Source organism: Stomoxys calcitrans, chromosome 2 (assembly GCF_963082655.1).
Source record: "Stomoxys calcitrans chromosome 2, idStoCalc2.1, whole genome shotgun sequence".
Classification (NCBI taxonomy): domain Eukaryota; kingdom Metazoa; phylum Arthropoda; class Insecta; order Diptera; family Muscidae; genus Stomoxys; species Stomoxys calcitrans.
Window position 1 is genome coordinate 237,558,892 of NC_081553.1, and position 23,889 is coordinate 237,582,780.

Here is a 23,889-nt window from a genome sequence, read left to right on the forward strand (position 1 = left end):
ATCGATCTAGCCATGTCCGTCCGACCGTCCGTTTGTCGAAATCACGATAGAAATCCAACGCGTAATGCTAGCCGCTTGAAAATTTGCACAGATACCTATTATCGATGTAGATCGTTGGGAATTGCAAATGGGCCATATCGGTTCAGATTTAGTTCTAGCTCCCATATAAATCGATCTTCCGTTTGGAATCTTGAGCCTCTGAAAGCAGCAATTTTCGTCCGATCTGGCTGAAATTTTGCATATGGTGTTCTGTTATTATTTCCAACAACTGTGTCAAGTACGGTCCAAATCGGTCTTTAACCTGATATAGCTCCCATATAAACCGATCTCCCCATTTCACTTCTTAAGCCCCTGGAAGCCGCAATTTTTGTCCGATTTGTCTGAAATTTTGCACCTGATGTTCTTTTATGACTTCTAACAACTGTGTCATGTACGGTCTAAATCGGTCTATAACCTGATATAGCTCCCATATTACCCGATCTCCCAGTTTCACTTCTTGAGCGGACAATTTTTTGTCCGATTTGGCTGAAGTTTTGGATGTAGTGTTTTGTTGTGACTATCAACATCTGTGCTAAGTACGTTCCAAATTGATCTATAACCTGATCCTAACGACTTCCAACAACTGTGCCATGTATGGCCAAAATCAGTCTATAACTTGATATAGGTCCCATGTAAACCGGTCTCTCGATCATCCTTGTTCGGTTCCTAGAAGCCTTAGGTTTTGCTGGTTTGACAGAAGTTTGGTTTGTAGAATTATGCCCAAAACCGAACATAGTACCAGTCATTGGACGAATATAATAGAGGAAGTTATACAAAAAGTGCGAATATTTATCCGTCCAAGCCACTATGCACATACAGTAAATGATCGGCAAGTTGCATGCCAGTTATAATTTCGAAAATTTTTTTCAGGATTTTTATGCTGCTCACAAAATCCCAAATTATTCGTAAGTTGAGTTCTGCTATGACTTTCAGCTTGCTTGACAGCGAATGTATATCATCTTGCCATAGGTCCGTGCTTTCATGATACAGGTCCAATTTCCCAATTTGATAATCATGTACATCGTAAGGGTGCAACGCTTTTCTTAATTGGCTGCTATTTTCATATTCAGATGGGATATTTCACTTCCAATTGTACTCTTTAAGTTTGAACCTGTAAAAGTAAGTCGCCAACAGAACTTGGACAATATTTGACTAGGTACAACTTATCGCATTTCTTTTGCTTATACATGTTCTCAATTTTATTTTCGAAATTTCGGAGATCGTAATATGTACATCTTATAAAGAACAATATTCATAAAAACAATTATCAACGATTGTTCCTGAGGTTTGTGCACTATTTGGCGGCAAGTTTCATCATTTCCACATTAGTGCCAGAGTTCAAAAGTATGTACTCGGGCGTCATCGGAGCATTGAGGGTGACCCATTGCTTTTCCAAACCAGCATCGTCACGAGCAGATTGTATGGCCTCTTGCAAGGCAAAAGTTACATTTACGGACACACAGATGGAAGGTTCCCCGGTAGCTGAAAAATTTAAGTAAACAGTCATAATTATTTCAAGTCTCGAGTTCATTTATTCAAATAATAATCGAAAGAATGTTAAGTCCAGCAGTATTACTATGATCATTGATATGTAGCTTAAAGTACCCGCAAAAAAAAAGTTTGTCCCAAAGGAAATTTTCGGCAAGTACACTTCTTTTGTGGAAAACAAATGAAAATAGTTATAATCGATATTTTTTTATACGCAGAAAAAAATATTGTCAAACCATTAAGGAAGGGCAAAACTCGGGCGGTGCCGACTGTATAATACCCCACACCTACCCTATAAGTACAATGTGGGACCTATATTCAATTCTGCTTCAATTTTTATGGACCTGGGCAGATGTTTCCAGATTTCTTATTAAACAATCGCTATAAATTTCGAGCAAATATGTTCAAACTGTACTAACTACGGTTGACAAATGACAAAATTGCTGCAAATTACCAAGAATCTAACGAATATATATGTGAGTGCTATATCTAAATCTGATCCGATTTCGAGCAAACTGCTCAGACATTGTGGTAGCCGTCAAGGAAAGCGTTATGCAAAACTTTGGCAAGATTGGTCAATAAATGCGCTTGCAGCGGCTCTCGAAGTGAAAATCGGGCGATATACATATATGGCAGCTATATCTAAATCTGAACCGATTTCTATGAAACTCACCAGTAATATCGAAGATCATAGGAAAATCCATACTGCCAAATGTCGAGGGAATCGGTTGACAAATTAGCTCTTTATTGCAATATTTCTCAAAATCGGACGAACATTTAAGTGGGAGCTATATCCAAATTTGAACCGATTTCGAGTAACCTTCGCAGATAATGTGGTAGTCATCGAGCGTTGTACAAAGTTTCGGCAAGATTGGCCAATATATGCGCTTGCAGCGGCTCTCGAAGTGAAAATCGGGCGATATACATATATGGCAGCTATATCTAAAACTGAACCGATTTCTATGAAATTCACCAATAAAGTCGAAGATCATAAGAAAATCCCTCTTGCCAAATTTTTGAAGAATCGGTTAACAAATTAGCACTTTATTGCAATAATTCTCAGAATCGGACAAACATATATATGCGAGCTGTATCTAAATTTGAACCGATTTCGAGCAAACTCTCAAAGTTTTGGCAAGACTGGCCAATAAATCCGCTACCTGTGACTCTAGAAGTTAATATCGGGCGATATATATATACATACAACAGCTATATCTAAATCTGAACCGATTTCCATGATATTTACTAGTAATATTGAGAGTCAAGAGAAATTCTTCCAACCAAATTTCAAGAGAATCGGTTAACAAGTGACCATTTTATTGCATTATTTGTGCAAATCGGACGAACATATGTATGGGAACTATATCCAAATCTGAACCGATTTTTTCAAATTTCAATAGGCTTTGTCTCTAGACTAAAAAACATGCCTGTACAAAATTAGAAGACGATCGGATGAAAATTGCGACCTGTAGTTTGTAAACACACTAACATGGACAGACAGACAGATGGACATAGCTAAATCGAATCAGAAAGTGATTCTGAGTCGATCGATATACTTATCAATAGCTCCATCTCTCTTCCTTCTGGGTGTTACAAACAAATGCACAAAGTATAATACCCTGTAGTGGTGTAGGGTATACAAATGCACACGACTGTATTCGTACCAATAATGACGTCTCACTGACCGACAATAGTCAATGAAAAAAATCTGAAAATAGTCTTTTGAGCATATTGCATTCTTCGCTCGCGGACACACACTCTCTGCCAAGAGACAACATATAAATAAAGTAAATGAATCAATTTTTCGTGTAACAAGGCATATTTTGCCGTAAACAACACATTTTTGGGTTAAAAGAATTTTTGAATTTATACGTAAGAGAGTCATCACTTATAACAGACGAAGTAAATCATAGTATATTGATTAAGAAATTGGAGAATATTGGATTTAGCAATGAAACTTTTCTTTTTTTACAGATTTTTGAAGAAAACGATTCCAGTTTGTAAAATTTGGTAACGAATCAAGTGGCTGGGTACCTGTACACCATGGCGTAACTCAGGGGAGTGTTTTGGGTCCCTTATTTTTTAAGATATATGTTTATGATTTAAAAAATATGGGATTTTTTGAAAACCTTGTAATGTGAGACTCTTTTACAGATATGTGGACGAAAAGGTACTTCAAGTACAAATTTGTTCTTAACTCATCGAAAACCGGATTTGTTCGATTTAAACCTCAGACCAATGGAGACACAATGTCTGTGCATATAAATGGAGTGCCCGTTGCAGAGTCAAGGTTCGTCAGCTACGGTTATTCTTCGCAAATTAAATCGACTTTTAAATATTGATATTAAGATGATGATATATCGAGCACTGAAACACTCTCTCTGGAATTTGTGCCTGTGAGAATAACAGCTCATTGAAAGAATTACAGCACGCGCGGAACACTGCATTAAAAATTGCTATGAATTTACCTAGAAGATATCCCATTAAGGCTTTCCAGGGAGAATGTTAAAACTGTTTTGCCGATACGTGGCTTATATTCGCAGCAGATACTAAGATATGTCAAGTCATTTACAGTAAGAGGTTCTAGATTAATACAGTTCGGTGATAACGGCAAGAAAATATCGTCAATCTGGCCAACTTCGTATTGATAGGTGTCGTTTGGAGATTATTAAACAACGAATGAGTTTTGCTGGACAGTTATTTCAGCCTTTAAAGATACATTGATAAAATATCTTGTGACTAAACTGTATACACTTCTTTCGTTATTTGAATACCTATTTTATCCTCTTTTTATTTTAATTCGAAGAAATTAAGTTAAAGATCAATGCTTATTTAGAAATTGTTAATCTCCTGACTTACCCTTAGATCTCATGAAACCACCAGCATTCGGACTTCTTGCCAATAATTCGATGCGAAAGTCTATGGGAATGTCCCTGGCACCGGGAGGGTTGTAGTTCCAAGTGCGATTTGTCAACATCTGGCCATTTGATTTATCGACTACGCAATGCTCGCTGGACCAATAACCCAAGCCCATGATATAGGCACCCTCGACTTGCCCAATGTCTACATTGGGATTTAAGCTCTCACCAGCATCCTGCAAAATGTCGACTCGTTTAACAAGGTAATTGCCTGTCAGCATGTCCACCTCGACCTCGGCCAGACTCAAGCCGCAAACAGTATATGGATCCATTTCGCCAACATGGCAATGTTCACTTGCAATGAGGTTCATGTTTTTGCTGTGAGCCGTTTTCACCAAATCCTTCCACGAAGGATCTTTCAGTTCTTCTCGCACAGGGGCCAATCTAGCCATCAAAGTGTTGCAGCATTTGCGCACAGCCTAAAAATGAAGAAATACTTCGCTATCAACCACGTTAAAATGATTTGATTTGTACTTACAAAGCAAACAACTTCACTCCCCACAGAACCACCGGTCGCCATTGAATTGGCTCCATTAACAGTGTTGCTTCCCTCAACCCGTATCATTTCCATGGGAATTCCCAAAGTATGGGCCGCCACCTGCACTATTTTCGTGTTCATTCCCTGACCCATCTCTATGCCACCGTGACTGATGATAACTGTGCCATCACCATGGTAAATGGCCACACTGGCTGGGAATTGACCGAAATATCCCACATGATACTCCATCATGGCCAAGCCAAGACCCTTCTTTATCCAACGGTTTTGTTTATTGAACTCTTTGATCTCCTGCTTTCGCTGCCTGTATTGTGTGGACTCCTCAAATCGGGGCAACATTTCAGATACCTTGTGGCCCGCTATTAAATTGGCCAGACGTAGGTCAAGTGGATCCATGTCCAATTGGAATGCTATGTGCTCCATGATGTTTTCAATCATAGCTATGCTCTCAACTGAGCCAGGAGCTCTACAGGAAATGTTCGATGGAGTATCAGTGATGACCATATAGCCATCCAAGATGAAGTTGTCTGAGGTAAATTGGTAGCAGTTCTTTGAGAGCAACTGGGTATGGCCCATAGGCGATTCGTTGGAACACCATCCAGCATCCTCGTAGAACGATGAAATCAGTTTTACAACTTTTCCAGACTTGCGTGCGAAGAAATCGTAGTCAACATGACAAGGCCATCGCTTGCCAAAGGACTCCATCATAGACTCAATGGATAGCACAAAGCGAACAGGTCTGTTGAGTTTGAAGGCAGATAGAGCTGCCGCGCAAGCAGCATAGTTGCTACGTGTCACTTTGCCACCATAACCCCCACCAACGCGAATGGTTTTCAATTGCACTTCATTGTAGCGCAATCCCAGTAATTTTGAGACGGCATATTGTGAAAAATCCATCCACTGAGTTGAAACATAGAGCAGAACCCCCCCTTCAGTGGGCAACGCGACTGTGGTGTGTGGCTCCATAAAGAAATGGTACTGCAGACCCATATCCAAGGCTCCTTTAGCGGCAACATCGAACTGATCGGGGCTGATATCTTTTGCTTGTTTCGAAGTTCCCGCCTCAAAGGTTGGGGATTTGATTTGATGCCGAATCCTATTCGCAGGACCTCCATTTAACACATCCTTCATAGTTGGATAAACCACTGCAGAGCCGCCTTCATATGTGAGCTCCACCATTTCAGCGGCTTTGTTGGCAAGAGCATTTGACTCCGCCACTATAATGCCAACTGGCTGGCCATAGTACTTGACTTCCCCTTCTAAGAACAGCTCCTCGTTTTCCATAAAGTACATATTGTCCTTGGTGACGGTGTAATTGGCCCCAGGAATATCTTTGGCCGTGAAAACTGCGACAACACCAGGCAGTTGCAATGCCTTTTCAGCATTTATTTTGGTGACCTTGGCGCCGATTTTCTTAGCCGTAAAGAAAGCGGCCCACAGTTGTTGACTCTGCGGTAGCAAATCGTTGGAGAAAGTTGCTTCACCGGAGCATTGTAGAAGACCTTCGTGTTTTTCGGTGGGCTTCTTGACTGGCAGACAACTGTCGTTGACTTCGAAAGTTTGTTGTCCTGTGGATACTGGGCGCTTTAGTAGTTGACCACCTGAAGAGAAGCTGGTACCAACTTTGCCGGAAGGTGCATGGCTTAGGAGGAATTTGTAAAACAGTCCATGTGCCAGTTTTGTCCTATATTCTGGGGATGGTTCGGGCAACGCCACCTCTGCTTTGATTTCCGATTGCATAGAGGCGAAGGCATTACGGACATTCTCTTCAGTAAAGAGGGCTTTGTTTAAAAGGCTCTTCTCCAGATTTGTGGCTCTAGAAAATCCGTGGCTTAAACCGCCATAGGATATACGGGCCGATTTCACTATGTAGTCAGGTTTTTGAACCTGCACAAGGAATGCGGCATTTACGAGAGCATGGGCATTTTGTGCTCTAGGCATTATCTGCAACGGAAGGAATAAGTGTAAATAAATAAGAGGACCAAGAAGTAACCGCTCTATAAAGATTGGGTTTTTTTTGATTATTCGAACTCAGAATGGTCCTTTATAAAGGGTGATTTTTTTGAGGTTAGGATTTTCATGCATTAGTATTTGACAGATCACGTGGGATTTCAGACATGGTGTCAAAAAGAAAGATGCTCAGTATGCTTTGACATTTCATCATGAATAGACTTACTAACGAGCAACGCTTGCAAATCATTGAATTTTATTACCAAAATCAGTGTTCGGTTCGAAATGTGTTCATTCACCGTAACGTTGCGTCCAACAGCATCTTTGAAAAAATACGGTCCAATGATTCCACCAGCGTACAAACCACACCAAACAGTGCATTTTTCGGGATGCATGGGCAGTTCTTGAACGGCTTCTGATTGCTCTTCACTCCAAATGCGGCAATTTTGCTTATTTACGTAGCCATTCAACCAGAAATGAGCCTCATCGCTGAACAAAATTTGTCAAAATTTGAACACATTTCGAACCGAACACTGATTTTGGTAATAAAATTCAATGATTTGCAAGCGTTGCTCGTTAGTAAGTCTATTCATGATGAAATGTCAAAGCATACTGAGCATCTTTCTCTTTGACACCATGTCTGAAATCCCACGTGATCTGTCAAATACTAATGCATGAAAATCCTAACCTCAAAAAAATCACCCTTTAATATTAAGTAATGTGTCGTCAAAGTTCTAAAAATATTACTTCTCCAAAGGAAAAAATCATTGAATCAAATGCTCCACGCACAACAATTTGTCTTTTTCAAATCTTGCATATCCTTCACCATGGATGGGAATTTTATTGAAACGTAGTGAAATAAGTAGTCAATTTTGAAAACTTCACGATTTTTAAATACCTAGGATGGCTAGGCACTTGAACTGTACCCTATGCCAATACTGAGGCAGTGAGACAGTCGATCGGTAATCGACTCAGAAACTCTTCCCGTACCCATCCATCTGTGTTTCCTTTCAGAGGGGTAATACACAATTTTGTGCAAAATGTTTCTGCTTTGCCATTTTAGCAGATATTTTGTGGCTATGCATATGCAAATTTGCCCACCAACATTCAGTTAAGGAACATTGGCAATCCTCTCACATATCTAAGAGTGCTGTCCGATTCCAGTTTAAGCTCAATAATAAGGGGCCTCCTTTGTACAGCCGAATTCGAATGAAATTGGTACATGGCTGTCATACCATTTTTTTGAATTAGGAGGGGATAAATACCGCGCACCGAGTTGGCTGATCACACCCAAGTTTTTTTTTCCGACTAAAATTTTACATGTGAATATTATTTAAGGCTTCCATCCATAAGATTCAGCCGTGCAGAGCTTTTCTTAGGCTCATTCCTGTGGTATCTTTAAAACAAATTTAATGTAAACTTATTAACATTAACATGTGATACAAAACGTTATGTTTTTTTCTTAATCTGTGTTCTTAATATTTTATTGAATTTCAGCCACATGTCATTACATAAAAAAAATATATAAACATACATACATACATATGTATGTAACAATTATAACGATGGTTCTTAAGATTAGTTTCTTATTTAGCGGCAAGTTCCATCATTTCCACATTAGTGCCAGAGTTCAACAGAATGTATTCGGGCGTCATAGGAGCATTCAAGGTGACCCACTCCTTCTTCAAGCCGGCATCGTTACGAGCAGATTGTATGGCCTCTTGCAAGGCAAAAGTCACATTTACGGACACACAGATTGAGGGTTCGCCCGTAGCTGAAAAAGGCCAAATTAATAATAAAATTTATGTTACATACATTTTTGTTTCCACTGCCAAATTCGTATGAGAAACGAGCAAAGGAAGTGTAAAGCAAGGAGGAAGTCATCTCTTCCCTGCCCTTCTCTATTAGTCTAACACAAGGCTGTATATACATATGTATGTGTCTATTTCAATTTTAAATAAAACATAATTGACAATTTTGTGAAACTGTTTTTATACCCACCACCGACGGATGGGGGTATATTCATTTTGTCATTCCGTTTGCAACACATCGAAATATCTATTTCCGACCCTATAAAGTATATATATTCTTGATCAGCGTAAAAATCTAAAACGATCTAGACATGTCCGTCCGTCTGTCCGTCTGTCTGTTGAAATCACGCCACAGTCTTCCAAAATAGAGATATTGAGCTGAAACTTTGCACAGATTCTTTTTTTGTCCATAAGCAGGTTAAGTTCGAACATTGGACTATATCTTGATATAGCCCCCATATAGACCGATCCGCCGATTTAGGTTCTTAGGCCAATAAAAGCCACATTTATTGTCCGATTTTGCTGAAATTTTGACAGTGAGTTGTCTTAGACCCTTGCACATCTTCTGTCAATATGGCTTAGATTGGTTCAGATTTGGATATAGCTGCCATATAGACCGATCCTCCAATTTAGGGTCTTAGGCCCATAAAAGCCACATTTAATATCCGATTTTGCTGAAATTTGGGGCAGTGAGTTGTGTTAGGCACTTCAACATTCTCCGTCAATTTGACTTAGATCGGTCCAGATTTGGATATAGCTGCCATATAGACCGATCTCTCGGTTTTAGGTTTTGGAGCCATAAAAAAACGCATTTATTGTCCGATGTTGCCGAAATTTGGAACAAAGAGTTATGTTAAGCCCCTCCACATATTTCTGCAATTTGGTCTAGATCGAACAAGATTTGCATATAGCTGCCATATAGACCGATCTCTCTATTTAAAGTCTTGGTTCAGATCGGTTTATTTTTAGATATAACTTCTAAAAAGATCAATATTTTGTTATATACAATTGAACAATAACGTTTACTTATTAGTATTTGGTCTAAATCGGAACATAAATTGATATAGCTGCTATGGGGCATAAGGTATGCAATTTTCACCGAATTTTGATGAAAGGTGGTTTACATATATACCCGAGGTGGTGGGTATCCAAAGTTCGGCCCGGCCGTACTTAGCGCCTTTTTACTTGTTTTTTATATTCTCGGCCCTATTTCGATGTTTTTTTTTTTTTTTTTTTTGAGCTCGAGGCCTTAGTTTTAGCTTATATTTTATTTGGCAGGGCCGAATCTTTGCACTGTATCTCTTTTTAGATCTTTGCACTGTATCTCTTTTTAGGCAAACAAAGAATAATGAATAAAAACTGTTATGCTATTGGAGCTATATAGAGATATAAATGAATTGAATGCTGAACATTGTAGAAGTCATTGTTCATTCGGATAAGAATTCCGCCTTGTAGGAGATCGATTTGTATGGGAGCTGTATCAAGCTATTGATCGATTCAGACCATATTAGAAACGTATGTTGAAGATCATGAGAGAAGTCGTTGTAAGAAATTTCAGCCAAATCGGATAATAATTGCGCCCTCTAGAGGCTCGAGAAGTCAAAATCCCAGATCGGTTTATATGGCAGCTATATCAGGTTATGTACAGATTTGCGCCAGTTGTTGGAAATCATAACAAAACACCTCATGCAAAATTTCAGCCAAATCGGATAAGAATTGCGCCCTCTAGAGGCTCAAAAAGTCAAGATCCAAGATCGGTTTATATGACAGTTATACCAGGTTATGAACCGATTTGAACCATACTTAGCACAGTTGTTGGAATTCATAACAAATCACCACGTGCTAAATTTTAGTCAAGACCCCAGATCGGTTTATATGGCAGCTATATCAAAACATGGATTGATTTGGCCCATTTACAATCCCAACCCACCTACACTAATACAATAGAAAGTATTTGTGCAAAATTTCAAGCGCCTAACTTTACTCCTTCAAATATAAGCGGACGGACGGACATGGCTAGATCGACTTAAAATGACATGACGATCAAGAATATATAACTTTATGGGGTTTTATACCCATATTTCGAGGTTTTACAAACAGAATGACGAGGTTTGTATACCCCCATCCTATGGTGGAGGGTATAAAAATAATCTCTACTATAGCGTAATTAAGTCTTGTGTCCTTGTCAGCATGTCAAATTTTGAACTGCTTGCCAAAAAATTAAGGGCCGATCGGCTTGATTCTTTCTTTAAAATATAGCGCTCGCAAAACAAAATTTTCTAAGCCATATAACTATGTTAAGTTCGTTTACATATCTCTATCCGCTCAAAAGTTCCACAATTATTTCCAAGATTTTTCGATTTGGTAACACTGTCCGTAAACCGGCCACCGCACATTGAAAAGTGATCAGATGTCAAGTTTCAAGGTTTTGAATGTTTTGAGGCTGCAAATAAAATGCTGGAGGGTTTTGGTCAGAAAAAGTTGCATCTAGGACCATAGTGCAATGCGTCACATTTCGATTTATTTCAAATTTGTTTCTCCTCAAACATTCCAAATGTTTAAAAATTATTAAATTACAATTGTAGAACCTTAGAGTCGCCTTTAAAATGTATGTAAGGCAGTCTCCCATCACTTAGAATTTATAGGAATTTCTTTGAACCCAAAATCTACTTTCCTCAAATGAAGTAAAACTAAAATACACTGCTTTAAGTGTAGAGTCACATAAGTCTGCGAGCTCAATGAGAAAATGAAGTAAAAAAACCGTAACTCACCCTTGGATCTCATGAAACCGCCAGCATTCGGACTTCTTGCCAATAATTCGATGCGGAAATCTATGGGAATGTCTTTGGCACCCGGAGGCTTGTAGTTCCAAGTGCGATTTGTAAGCATCCCACCGGTAGATTTATCAACCACGCAATGCTCGCTGGTCCAATAACCCAGGCCCATGATGTAAGCGCCCTCGACTTGGCCAATATCCACATTAGGATTTAAACTTTCACCAGCATCCTGCAAAATGTCCACTCGTTTCACAAGATAATTGCCTGTCAGCATGTCCACCTCGACCTCGGCTAGACTCAATACGCAAACAGTATATGGATCCATTTCGCCGACTTGGCAGTGATCACTAGCGATAAGGTTCATGTTTTTGCTGTGGGCCGATTTCACCAAATCCTTCCATGAGGGATCCTTCAGTTCTTCTCGCACAGGAGCCAATCTAGCCATCAAGGTATTGCAGCACTTGCGTACGGCCTAGAAAAGAGATTTTTTTAAACCCTCATTGAAATTGAAACAAATTGAATTGTACTTACAAAGCAAACGACTTCGCTTCCAATAGAACCACCTGTTACCATTGAATTGGCTCCGTTTACTGTATTGCTGCCCTCAACCCGTATCATTTCCATGGGAATTCCCAAAGTATGGGCCGCCACCTGCACTATTTTCGTGTTCATTCCCTGACCCATCTCTACGCCGCCGTGACTGATGATAACTGTGCCATCACCATGGTAAATGGCCACGGTAGCTGGGAATTGACCGAAATATCCAATATGATACTCCATCATGGCCAAGCCAAGACCCTTCTTTATCCAACGGTTCTGTTTGTTGAACTCTTTGATGTTCTGCTTTCGCAGCCTGTATTGTGTGGACTCCTCAAATCGGGGCAACATTTCAGATACCTTGTGGCCCGCTATTAGATTGGCCAGACGTAGGTCCAGTGGATCCATGTCCAATTGAAATGCTATGTGCTCCATGATGTTTTCAATCAGAGCTATGCCTTCTACTGACCCAGGAGCTCTGCAGGCAATGTTCGATGGAGTATCAGTGATGACCATATAGCCATCCAAGATAAAGTTATCTGAGGTAAATTGGTAGCAGTTCTTTGAGAGCAACTGGGTGTGACCCATAGGCGATTCGTTAGAACTCCATCCAGCATCCTCGTAGAACGATGAAATCAATTTTACAACTTTTCCAGACTTGCGTGCAAAGAAATCGTAGTCAACATGACAAGGCCAGCGCTTGCCAAAGGACTCCATCATTGACTCAATGGATTGAACAAAGCGAACAGGTCTGTTGAGTTTGAAGGCAGCTAGCGCAGCGCCACATGCAGCAAAGTTGCTACGAGTACCTTTGCCACCATAACCCCCACCAACGCGAATGGTTTTCAATTGCACTTCGTTGTTTCGCAAGCCTAGCAACTTTGCAACGATATCTTGCGTCAAATCCATGAACTGAGTCGAACAATAGAGCAAAAGACCTCCATCAGTAGGCAAGGCGACTGTCGTGTGTGGCTCCATAAAGAAGTGGTACTGCAGACCCATATCCAGGGCCCCCTTGGCTGCAACATCGTACTGATCCTGGCAAACTGCTTTTGCTTGTTTCGAAGTACCTGCCTCAGAGGCTGCAGATTTGATTTGATGCCGAATCCTATTCCCAGGACCTCCATTTAACACATCCTTCATAGTTGGATAAATCACTGCAGAGCCGCCTTCATATGTGAGCTCCACCATTTCAGCGGCTTTGTAGGCAAGAGCATTTGACTCCGCCACTATAATGCCAACTGGTTGGCCACAGTACTTGACTTCACCTTCTAAGAACAACCCCTCGTTTTCCATAAAGAACATACCATCTCGAACGGCGGTGTAATTGTCACCAGGAATATCATTGGCCGTAAAAACTGCGACAACACCAGGCAGTTGCAATGCCTTTTCAGCATTTATTTTTGTGACCTTGGCCCCGATTTTCTTAGCTGTAAAGAAAGCGGCCCACAGTTGTTGACTCTGCGGTAGCAAATCGTTGGAGAAAGTTGCTTCACCGGAGCATTGTAGAACACCTTCGTGTTTTTCGGTGGGCTTCTTGACTGGCAGACAACTGTCGTTGGCTTCGAAAGTTTGTTGTCCTGTGGATACTGGGCGCTTAAGAATTTGACCACCTGAAGAGAAGCTGGCGCCAACTTTGCCGGAAGGTGCATGGCTTAGGAGGAATTTGTAAAAGAGCCCATGTGCCAGTTTTGTCCTATATTCTGGGGATGGTTCGGGCAACGCCACCTCTGCTTTAATTTCCGATTGCATGGAGGTAAAGGCATTACGGACATTCTCTTCAGTAAAGAGGGCTTTGTTCAAAAGGCTCTTCTCCAGATTTATGGCTCTAGAGAATCCGTTGCTTAGACCGCCATAGGCTATACGGGCCGATTTGACTATGTAGTCAGGTTTTTGAACCTGCACAAGGAATGCAGCATTTACGAGAGCATGGGCATTTTGTGCTCTTGGCATGATCTACAATAAAGGCAAAGAAAATTTCACTAATTCGCTTTTTTATAGCAAATTGTTTTTAATTTGAATTAGCCAATCCAACTTCGATAATCTACACACACTTTCATTAACGTTGGCAAAAGCGTCATACTACACTTAGATTAATGTTAGGTTTTCTTAAAATGCTTTCTAGTTGCAGATTTTGCATAGATAGGAATATTGATCAAACAGGAGGAAAATGAAACTTTTCTTGTGAAGATACTCAGTGTTTCTAGTTGCTGCCTTTTATAGTTAGTCGAACACTATTGAAAATTGGTAAACATAACTCACATTGTTGGTATTATGCAAGCGCAATATCTTTGGCATGTACTTTTACGATGGGAAACACAGTGGGGGGGGGGGGGGGATATTCTTTATTGTGTTCAACAATCAACAAGCTCAATTCAGAGTTTTTTAAGTTCTGAGTTTTTAAGTTAAGCAAAAGTTCGTGCAAAACCTTTTTCGCGTTATCCTATGATTGAGGCCTCTGCGCCCATATTAATAAAGAAATTGGATTTTGCAAACCTCTTTTGTCCTTCTGGATATTTTGGACATTTTAGTCAAGAAATGTGAGCAACCTTTTGTAAATGCCGTTTACGTAAACTGACAGCTACGTAATTAGGATATGTTTGTACCAATAAATTTAAGCCTATTATAACACCGGCCATGGTGAACAGTTCAAACAATATGCGATATTGCGACATTTTCGTATGCAAATTTTGGCATATATAGCATGCTATGTTGAAGACATTTGACTTAAAACTATATTTTCGATTTTTGACCTATTTGCAAACAGATTTTGAATCTACTGATTACGGAATCAGATTGCTTAGGACATTTAGAATGATTTTGTTGCATCAGTGTCCATGGAGCAACATAATTGACTCTACCAAATTTCGTGGAGATATTTTGAACAATATATCTGTAGCCCCTTAGTCCCATGTTTAAATTAGGAAATGGATTTTTATAGCGCCCATACAAAACAAGAGCCATATTTGCTACATATGAACTTTTTTTATACCCACCACCGTAGGTGATTGTTTTGTTCATTTAGTCGCTTCGTTTGCAACACATCGAAATATGAATTTCCGACCCTACAAAGTATATATATTTCGGATCGTCGTAAAATTCTAAGACGATTTAACCATGTCCGTGTCTGTTGTAATCTCTCTACAGACTTCAAAAATTGAGATATTGAGCTAAAATTTGGCACAGATACGTCATTTTGATGCACGCTGGTTCCTTAATGGGCCAAATCGGACCATATTTGGATATAGCTGCTTTATAGGCCGAGCTGCCGATAAAGGGTCTGAAGCCCATAAAAGCTTTATTTATTGCCCAATTTCGCTGAGATTTGAAACAGTGGGTTATTTTAAGCCTCCCGACATATGACTTAAGTATGGTTCAGATCGAACTATATTTAGATATAGCTGCCATAAAAGCTTTATTTTTTAACCGATTTCGCTAAAATTTGAAACAGTGGGTAGTTTTAGGCGTTTTAATATAGGACCCAAATATGGTTTAGATCGGACTATATTTAGATATAGCTGTCATAAAGACCGATCTGCCGATTAAGGGTCTGAAGCCCATAAAAGCTTTATTTTTATCTAATTTTACTGAAATTTGAAACAGTGAGTAATTTTAGGCCATCCGACCCAAATATGGTTCAGATCGGACTATATTTAGATATAGCTGGCATATACACCGATCTGTCGATAAAGCTTTATTTTTTAACCGATTTCGCTGAAATTTGAAACAGAGAGTAGTTTCAGACCTCTCAACTTCGAACCTATATATGGTTTAGATCGGACTATTTTATAGAAGACTAGTTTTATTCAATAATTTCTAATATATGTCTACATAATCCTATTTACGTAAATGTAAATTTATTTATTTTTTTATATTTGCTGAATAATAGGATTTTATGTAGCTTACATCATTTTTTGCGGTCACTCTGGAAAGCCTGTTTTCAACTTAATAGCGGTTACATCATCTTAAAACCTGATGCAGAGATCACATTTTTGATCCGATTTTCTTGAAATTTATCACAGATGACATTTGAGTTCTAAGCCACTGAAATTGGTTTAAATCGGTTAAGATTTAGGTATATCTCCCTTGTATATGTTCGTCCGATTTGAACTAAAATACCAATTATTGGTCATTTGTGGAAATTGGATTCTAGCGGGTAAATTCCCAATGATTAATTTTTTTTGGGTATTTACAAATTTTCAGATATTTTAGTAACTGAAAACATTTTGTACCATTTTTTTTATAATTTCCTACTCTTTGTTTATAAACCTGACCTTCTGATCTTATAAAATAGGACTAGATTCTTATATATATATATATCCGCTATATAGACCGATCTCCCGACTTAAAGTCTTAGGGCAATACATTTTTCATCCATTCCTGTGAAATGTGATCCAGATCGGTCCAAATTTGGATATAGCTGCCGTATAGACCGACCGCCCGATCTCCAGATATAGGGTATTGAACCCATAAAAGGATAATTTTTTCATCCGTTTTTGATGACATTTGGCAGAGTGAGTTTTGGTAGACCTCTTCACCTTTTTGTTGAATTTTGTCCAGATCGGACCATATTTGGATACAGGTGCCATATAGACCCATCTCCCGATATAGAGTATTGAGCCTATAAAAGGAGGAATTTTTCATTCGATTTCGATGAAAGTAAATTCAATGTTTTCATAAGGTGTTCTTATTAATATGGTTCTTATTTATTGGACAATCAAAATGTTCTATAGAGCCAAGATATCACTCGGATATTCACCCAATTTACCGTGTAAATATATTTTCGATACCTTCCGAGTCCTAAGCATCCTTATTTATATTCGATTGGGTACACTTATGCTAGGTTAAATCCATAAATAACTATTGCCCCCGGTCGTCCGTTTGACTTCTTGAGCCTCTACGGCATCTTTGGTCAGTACCTGTTGAAAAAACTGTTGCTTTCCATTCACAATGGTTGTTTTCGGTTGATTTTAAAAGTTATTTTTCCTGGGAATTCCCTGGACCGAAGTCTGAACTACGCAATTGAAATCATTAGTGTAAGTAAACATTGTCCATATCAATATCATCTGCGACCATAAATCAGTCTTTATGAAAATTAAAAAAAATATTTTTTAAGGCTTAGGGATAAAAAATATTAAAATTGGAAAAAAATCGGTTCAGATTAAGATATAACTGTTATATTCATATATATTTCGCTCGATATGCACTATTATGTCTATATATAAATCCACAAGACGTTAAATTTGATGTCCCAATGTTTGTGCAAAATATTGCCTAATCGAATCAGATTTAGAGTTAGTTCTCATATACATCTTTCATCCGATATGCGCTTCTATGGCTGCGGTAGCCACAAATTAGGTCCGATCATTATAAAATTTGGTGGGAGAAAATCCAAAAAGAAATTTGTAAAATATATGCCGCGTGAGAACGGGTTTAAATGGTTAGAGCTGAGGTGTTAACGAAATCGTGTGCAAAATTTCAAGTTACTAGGTTGTCCGGGCGCCTTTTGGCAGGCTCCTAAATTTGGTCACCTCTGTATTTCGAAAAATTGTTCGGGCTGCCAAATCTTTTTATCTTCGTATATTGCAATTTGCGTATTCGTATTTTGCATTTGTAGTTCGATTTTAATTTTTATGGATGATTTGGATTCGTGACATGGCGAGCAAAGTAAAAAAAAGTGGCAACCATTATTTTTTCTATACGAAAATTGCAAAGAATCAATAAAAAATGAAAGGGGAGCAATTATCATGAACACAGTGAGTTTGTTCACAGCTAGAACTTTGAATGTTTTTCCGACTTTTTTTTAATTCTCCTATTTGTATGCAAATTTGATAAATTTTATAACCAAATTTGAAAAAAATTTAAAAAGATCTTTCTGAGACACAGTTTTAAAGTAAAATAATTTTTATACAATCCGGGTGCAGACCGTACGATAATCTGTTTCTCTTACAAATAGAAAAACAAAAAACTCTTTTTTTAAGTTAGGCAGAACATGTGTTTTTGCTTTGGTACCAAACTCATCAGTAAGAGTTGCCAAATAAGAAGGACAATATCCGATAGAATGAATTATTTCAGGACCTAATGAATATAGCGCAAAACGTGTGAATGGACAGGATGGCACGCTGCAAACAGTGTAGGCTGAAAATATGCCTACATTGAAAACTTACTCTTTTGGCAATAGGCAATTTTTTAGAGTAGCGGTTGAACAGGATATTTTGTTGTTGGATGCCTTCAATTAGTAGAAATATATGAGGTGCATGAATTTTCTTTCTTGGTGCGTTACAAAAAGTCAAAAACTCCTAAGAGAATATTTTCAAATACTCTTAAGACATACCACTTTTATACCCATCACAATTGGATAGGGGGTATATTGATCTAGTCATTCCGTATGCAACACATTGAAATATCCATTTCCGATCCTACAAAATACATGTTTTGGATAGTCGTAAGATTCTAAGGCGATTTAAAGATGCATTCACTCTACAACCTTCAAAAATTAAGATATTGAGCTGAAATTTGGCGCAGATATTTTTTTTCTGCACACAGGTTAAGTTCTTGAACCGACCAATTCGTCCAATTGCGATGTAGACCGATCTGCCGATTAAGGACATGAAGCCCATTTACGACTTATTTATTACACGATTTCGCTGAAATTTGAAAGAGTGAGTTGCTTCAAGCCTCCCGTTATCTGATTCAAATATGGTTCAGATCGCACAATATTTAGATAAAGCTTTCATATAGACTGATCTGTCGATTAAGGGTCTGGTCGTTAATTTTTTACGCCTCCCGACATTTGACCCAAATATGGTTTAGATCGGAGTACATTTAGATATAGATGCCATATAGACCGATCTGCCGATTTAGGGTCTGAAACCTTAAAGGCTTTATTTTTTACCCGATTCAGCATAAACTTCAAATAGTGCGTTGTTTTAAGCCATATTAAGAGGCTTAAAACACCCCAAGTATTTACATGTTGAGGTCAATCTGCAAACCTACCAATTTTAGTAAGAACCTACCTAACACGCCAACACTGATCATGATGGTATTCGAACAAAAGGTTTGCACATATATTTCTTATCCATGAAGGTTTTTGTCAATTCCAAAAGCAAATGCAAATTTGCCCATGAACATTCCACTAAGGAACAGGGGCAAACCTCTCACATATCAATGAGTGCAGTCCGATTCAAGTTTAAGCTCAATGATAACGGGCTTCCATTTTATAGGCGAGTCCGAAATTCCTCTTTGGAGAGAAGTTTTTACATGGCATACTACCTCACAAATGTCGCCAGCATTAGGCGGGATTAAAAACTGCTGAACATTTTTTTCTGATGCTCTCGCCTGAATCGAGCCCAGTCGTTCAGAGTCATATGCGGACATGCTAATTTCTGCACTACGGTGGCCTCCATTGAAGGTCTTTGGGAATTGGAAATGGAATATTTCGACTTCTATTTATATGCCGTTTCCATATAAGTGGATTACTTGAGTTTTAATTTTCAATTTTTGAACAATGTGGGTTTGCCCGAAAAAAATTTGGTGAGCCTAAATCTCGATATTATGAAATCCATGTGCTAGTATTTAAATTAAAAACATCATAATACCAAAATCCATAATCATATCAATATACCCTACACCACTAGTGTGGCATAGGCTGTTATAACTTAGTGCTCGCATAGGTTGAAATTCTTTATTTCAAATTTAAACAGGGTCTTAGCCTGCATACCCAATGTGGTGTAAGGTATCAAAAGCTGGTCTTTGTTCGACTTAAGTCCGTCCTTACTTGTTTTAATATCGACGTATTATTGTCCAGCTTCAAAAGGAAATGTTTCTGGTTTCTTGTTTGCATTTATGATTGCCCCAGGAGCCACCCTCGCTCATAGAACAGGCATTCACGCATAGAACATATGCCTTGACCTCTTGATAAAGTTGAAACAATGAACAAAAGAGAGTACTACACAATGATTGATTGATGTTCTCATATATGTTAATAGCTTATATAAAATCGTTTATATTTTCATTTGATTTCTATTAAATTTGAAATAGTGGTTTTAGCCGACATACTATAAAGTATATTGGTTAGGCTATTTTACATTTTAACAAAAGTTAGATTAATTGAAATTGCCCACCTGACCACTTGTTCATAAATATATGTCTGAGAATTACTTATGAAATGTTTCTCGATTTGGTTTACTCATGAAAGTTCAGTATATTTTTATACAGACTATTGTGATTATTGCTCACAATTATTGAGCATTCAACCGTAAAAGTACACTCGAATTTTTTTATACTATTTTCGGAAATATTAGTGTTTTGGTTTATTTATTTATTTTTTTTTTTTTTGATGACATTTGCGCTTGGAAACCAGTTTGAATTGGTTTAGTCAATTTTCTTCATATGTTTAATGAACAAGTGAGCTATTGTACTGATAATGGATGAATTTGTAGATAATTTCTTTTTTGGGTTTGATATGGAAATGCCTTGCCAAAAGAAGAACGACACAAGTCTGGCCCAAATTTGAAATTTTGCTTAGGAGATAGCTTATCGTTGGTGCTATCTTTTGACAAGTATTAGGTGAAATTATCAAATAGAAATTGAGGGTGACTCTGCAATTTGTCCATGGCCAGTCAATTAAAAATAGTTTCAAGTTCAAAATAATTTCGCCAATTGTATGGTTTGTCCACTTACCTTATATGACTCGAAGAGATACTCATTGCTGTGGTACTGCCTCAGAATGAAAGATTTGATTATTTTTTTGCTCATCGGTGCTTTGAGATACTCGGAGATGGTCATGGTTTGCTCATCGCCTATGGCTTTTTGCACCACAACATGGACATCTAAAGCCTCAAAGACCACATAAATATCGGAGGGGAAATCTGGGTGTTGGTGTTTGATCGAAAGATTTCCAGCCAAAGTGCCCATCTGAAAGAAAGCGTTCGAAATATTTTCGCCTCTTAGAAGTCAACCCATGGAACTTACATTGCGCACAGGAACATTGGCGATAAGATCGAAATGATTCCACACTTTGGAGCAATACTCGAAGCCGGCTAGCTTGGATGCCTCTTGGAATGCCTCCATGGCGTCAGACATGTTGAGATTACCTCCCAACACTAAGGAGTCATTTGTGATTGTATATCCTTGCAGCTCATGCAGAGAATGCAAATCAACGAATTTATTGATCTGACTCGAACGCCTGTAAACGCCATGAGCAGTATTGCCGGACACCAGCATGTAATTGTCATCTTGGAATTTGGCCAGCACTGCGAATAGCTCCTCAAGACTCTGGGGCCAGAACCACTGCTCACCATTATTGCAGGTGAGCGTGGTCAATTTTGCCTTCGTGCAGGAGCCGCTGCAGGAAAGACCTGTTTTGGGACACGTCAGCTTTGTCAGATCCTCTATGTCACGGCACTCCTCGGGCACCTCGATGTTACTGTCGACGGCAAACGATTTCATGGCATCCAAAATTGGTCGATAGCCTGTGCAACGGCAAATGTTGCCACCGAAAGCATTTTCCACCTCCTCCATGGTGACTTTGCCTTTGCGTTCCTGCAGCAGGCCATACATATTCATGACGAAGCCCGGTGAGCAATAGCCACACTGGGTGCCATTCATCTTGGCCAAGCGCTTCTGTATGGGATGATAGCCATCACGCTTGTTTCCAATGCCCTCGCAAGTGGTTATCTCCCAATCCATGCACGAGTTCAGGAGTGTTAGGCACTGAAATGAGATGCAAAAAACCAGTCTGAAATGCTGTCGTCCGCTTCAGAAAGAATGCCAATCGAGTTTTCCTACCGAATTCACAGCTCGTGTTTTGATTTCGCCCGTGGTAGGATTTTTGCTGGTAACAACGCAGACACACACTCCACAGCCGCCTTCTTGGCACATGAACTTGGTGGCCGAGAGACCGGCATAGTCTCTAATGAAAGTATTCAACGTCAAGTCTGCCGGCAAACTGGCCAAGTTCACTGCGAAAACAAATAATGCGCATTCATTCGCCTGCACGGAATTCGCCTCCACTGAATCACACTCTACACTTACCGCTGTACGCCTTTCCATTTATGCTGAACTTAGTTGTCATGCTGCTGTCCCCCTGCCTCTTTCAATTCCAACGGATAGAATATTATATAAATGAATAGTTTTGGAATTTTTATGTAGTTGTTCACCCAACGCTCGCTCAACAAGTGAAGGAAGCAAATTCAAATTGCCCGGTTACCGCCTATGCCAGTTGGTTAGTTATCTCAGTTTTAAGTGACTAAGCGAGTCCAGTGTTGGCGCGATAATTTTCGACCCGTTCCGATTGCGAGGAGATTGCTGACTGATTAATGCCGGTAACCGAAACTAGCAATTGTTGTTCTGAGTATATCGAACTAGATAAGAACGACCTCAAGGCGATATCAGTTCGTGTGATCACGACAATCTTTAGTGCTAAATATGTTTTTTTGCAATAATATTGGGTGTGTTTTTCGCAACTATTGCCGAAAGAAGTATTCAATTGGGAGAAGCTTAATTCTCCTTGGAATGTTGCTTAAAATAATAAGCAGTCGAAGGAATGCTAATGTGTTGGTCGTAATCCTTGTCGGGCGGACAACATTGGCAAAAATTCAAAAAATAATTATGCAAGTTCATAAAACACTTCTATTGTTTCCACATAATTAACTGCGGAAACACATTAACAGGAATATTTGGGGTTGCCAGTGTTTATAAAAATCTGTGGGATTTACTGAGAGGTGATTGACATTTACCACTAAATTCCTCATTAGATCTTACTAAACTTAGCATATCGATGTTTCAATGCATATAAAACTCGTATAAGACAAAAGAAAAGGCAAGCAATGTCTACTTTTGAAAGTCGAAAGGTTTGGAGACTAAAGGAAAAACATTTGGTTGGCAAGATTATTACCGGCAACTAAAATATTACATCCCCGGCAATAGACGGTAATACGGTTCAAGGTACTAAAATTGGACATGACGGGAATGGTATCCTGTTACTGTAGTGTGTATTATTGCACTACCTTGCTATTAGAAAAGCATACGAGTAGCTCAGGTGCAACGTCATAAGAAACGCAAATACAAACATTCATTAAAGTAGGCAGACAGACTGACAGGTTAGAGTGGCAATCTCTTAAACGATATAAAAAAGAATTTGGGAAACTTTTATATTCTTTTCAGTAAATAACGGTTACCGTACTTTACCAGCCTTATTTTTAGTACGAAAAAACCTAACAATTGGAAGAAACAAAACTACAACAAAGTAAAAAATAATTCCTATCAAACATTGCATTTTTTAAAGTCTTCTCTGCATACTTATGGTTAAAAATTTTATAAGTGGACTTATAGTCTTAAAAAACACAGGTCATAAATATCATGCAAAACTTTTTGAATGTGGCACTATAACACGAATACGTTACTAGAGGGGAAAATTTTAGCCGATATGTCTGAAATAGTGCACGTCCATTTCTATTATGACTTTCAAAACATTTGACAATTATGGTCCAAATCAATCCATATCACGAGATATGTAGCTCCCATATAAACCAATGTTTATGTTTGTTTATGACTTGAAGCATCCGTGCTTATAATCGTACAAATCGGTTAATAATCTTATGAAGCTCCCATACAAACTGATCTCACAATATGACTTCTTGGGACTCTAGAGGGTGCAATTTTTAACCGATTTGGCTGAAATTTTTGTGCAGTTTTTGCTTTAAATAGGCCCAAACACTCAAAACACGAACTTGGGACCACCTTGCCAATCTTGTTGTTACTTAATATTGAAATGGGAAAATTGTGGCAGATTCAAAGAATAGTGATGTGGATGCGTAGAGCGTCTGCTTTGTAAACAGAAGTTTTTTGGTTCAACTCTCGGATGTGACAAA

The 23,889-nt window shown here is 38.8% G+C and overlaps 2 protein-coding genes across 2 annotated transcripts; both read right to left on the reverse strand.

The window, feature by feature from the left end:
• Positions 1 to 1,210: 1,210 nt before the first annotated feature.
• Positions 1,211 to 8,435, reverse strand: LOC131994852 (xanthine dehydrogenase-like). The gene is made up of 4 exons (XM_059361808.1): positions 8,430 to 8,435; positions 4,924 to 6,885; positions 4,387 to 4,864; positions 1,211 to 1,521 (listed from the first exon to the last, which is right to left on the reverse strand). The coding sequence occupies exons 1-4, from the start codon at positions 8,433 to 8,435 to the stop codon at positions 1,334 to 1,336; spliced, it is 2,634 nt and encodes an 877-aa protein (XP_059217791.1). The 3' UTR covers positions 1,211 to 1,333.
• On the reverse strand, positions 8,347 to 22,675 carry LOC106088014 (uncharacterized). Its single transcript, XM_059362460.1, has 7 exons — positions 22,052 to 22,675; positions 21,806 to 21,978; positions 20,990 to 21,730; positions 20,699 to 20,932; positions 12,011 to 13,972; positions 11,474 to 11,951; positions 8,347 to 8,665 (listed from the first exon to the last, which is right to left on the reverse strand). Exons 1-7 carry the CDS (start codon positions 22,089 to 22,091, stop codon positions 8,478 to 8,480), a joined length of 3,816 nt encoding a protein of 1,271 aa, XP_059218443.1. The 5' UTR covers positions 22,092 to 22,675; the 3' UTR covers positions 8,347 to 8,477.
• Positions 22,676 to 23,889: the final 1,214 nt, after the last annotated feature.